The sequence below is a fragment of the Pyxicephalus adspersus genome, chromosome 12 (genome assembly GCF_032062135.1).
Source record: "Pyxicephalus adspersus chromosome 12, UCB_Pads_2.0, whole genome shotgun sequence".
Classification (NCBI taxonomy): domain Eukaryota; kingdom Metazoa; phylum Chordata; class Amphibia; order Anura; family Pyxicephalidae; genus Pyxicephalus; species Pyxicephalus adspersus.
Window position 1 is genome coordinate 1,913,420 of NC_092869.1, and position 1,807 is coordinate 1,915,226.

General features: G+C 48.0%; 1 protein-coding gene across 3 annotated transcripts in view; it reads left to right on the forward strand.

Moving 5' to 3' along the window:
* The window catches only part of ANKRD35 (ankyrin repeat domain 35), a 28,456-nt gene that overhangs the window by 15,078 nt on the left and 11,571 nt on the right, over positions 1 to 1,807 (forward strand). For all 3 annotated transcript variants that reach the window (XM_072429032.1, XM_072429033.1, XM_072429031.1), the window contains exon 2: positions 1,028 to 1,158. In XM_072429032.1, the coding sequence (XP_072285133.1) occupies positions 1,028 to 1,158 (131 nt within the window). The remainder of the gene's footprint in view (positions 1 to 1,027; positions 1,159 to 1,807) is intronic.

A 1,807-nucleotide genomic window follows, 5' to 3' on the forward strand; every position in this document is an offset into this window, starting at 1 on the left:
CTCCATATTTTATACATAAAAGGACAGCGGTGCCAAACATCCTCTGGCTGCTGGTTCCCATCTGCTCCATGTGTTTGGCCTCCTGACTCCGGTATGGGAAGTAATTATGGGGTTTGGCTGCTGTCTAATCTTCATCACACCAGGTGTCTCTCAGGTGTCTCGCTCCCTATCTGTGCCTCTTATCTCAGTTATTTGTGTGGCAGTTACAGGAACTGGGATCTCACCTCCACCTGGGGAATGGGCGGAGCCATTGGTTTGTGGGGGGGCTCACAATATAAAACGGGTGCGGCAGAGGCCACGCCTTCAATAGTCATATCTGTCTAATCTCCTGTGTTCTCTAGTACAGAGAATGCAACAAAATGAGTAAAAATAGTGCTGACTCCGCAGAAAGGAGACTCCCAGCAGGGACGGGGGAGGTATTATTGACCCCCCCCCACCTTTGTAGATTTTAACAATCTGGTGATCTGTGATAGGCTATAGGCGGTGCCCTCTTCTAAAGCGGGCAGGGTAAGCCGCCCTCTGTGGCACGCTTTTTGTTTCAGGTCACCTTTGATGCCGCCACAGGTCACTGCAAAGGCTGCCGGATATTATTAACAATGTCCACATCCTGCCGGGGACAATGGAAGATTTACCGCCTCTGAAATAAGCTGCTAGATGTGCAGCGGTGGGAGGGCACAGAGTTTACTTTAAGTGGAACCCTGCAAAAAAAAAAACACTTTCAATTTAGAGATTCTTTCGGAAGTACATTTTTTTGACCACTAGGTGTTCCCAGTCTGATGGCCAACATCATGCAACCTATATCCTTAGAGCCCAGGTTGTCCTAGATCCGCCCCCAGCCTGTGATTGGTCAGAGAAATGAAGGAGCACAGTGATAAGATCTGCTATCTCCTATCCTATTTGTCAGGTTGTGCTGCTCTTCACCCTCCCAGGCTAAGCTCTGTTGTACAGGTCTGCCAGGTCATATTTAGGGTGGGGGGTACAAAAAATTAGCATGAGTGACCTCTGACCTTTGTTGTCCCTTTTGCAGGTGGACAAGTGGAACAGACATGACCAGAAGTTGGTTGAAGCGGTGGAGAAAGGGGACGCAAAGAAGGTCTCTTCTATCCTATCCAAGAGACCAATCAGAGCCACCAAGAATGGCCCCAGCGGCCAATCAGCGTAAGTCAATATCCATGGCTTGTGTGTTTATATGTCACAATCTGATGGTAAAATCTCCAAGATTACATGATTGGATTGTGTGTGGCTGTCTCCAATTAGATTGTACAATCAGATTGCACTGTGTGTGAGGGTTTAGGATGTGGAGATAATGTTTAGCTGGTGACAATCGTGTATCCAGAAAACAAGAAAAATAAAAACATTTCTAGGAAGCGATAAGGATCTCGTTCTGACTGCTTACATTCAGGCTTATTTCCGGTTGTCTTCTCGTTGTGTCCCCATGGTAACCGATTTCACAGCGAGCGTGTCAGTGGGCATTACAGCCCCGACCTGAACCGCGGCATCTATAATTATACCATCTGCTCATGGAGAGGAAGGAATGCTGAGACAAAGTCACAAAACTGCAGAAAATATTTCTATAGGGAAATGTAAGGGTTGTGTATGTGCAGGCTGAAAGCTGAAATCAGGCTTGCAGGGAGATTGTCTATTCTAGAGGACGATGTGAGAGAGGGAAGGGGGGTAATAGAGTTATGGATTTATGGGTGGGAGGGCAGAGAAGTGGGGAGCACAGGAGTGAAAAGAGCAGAGGATGGGGAGCACCGGAGGGAAAGGAGCAGAGGAAGGGGAGCACCGGAGGGAAAGGAGCAGAGGA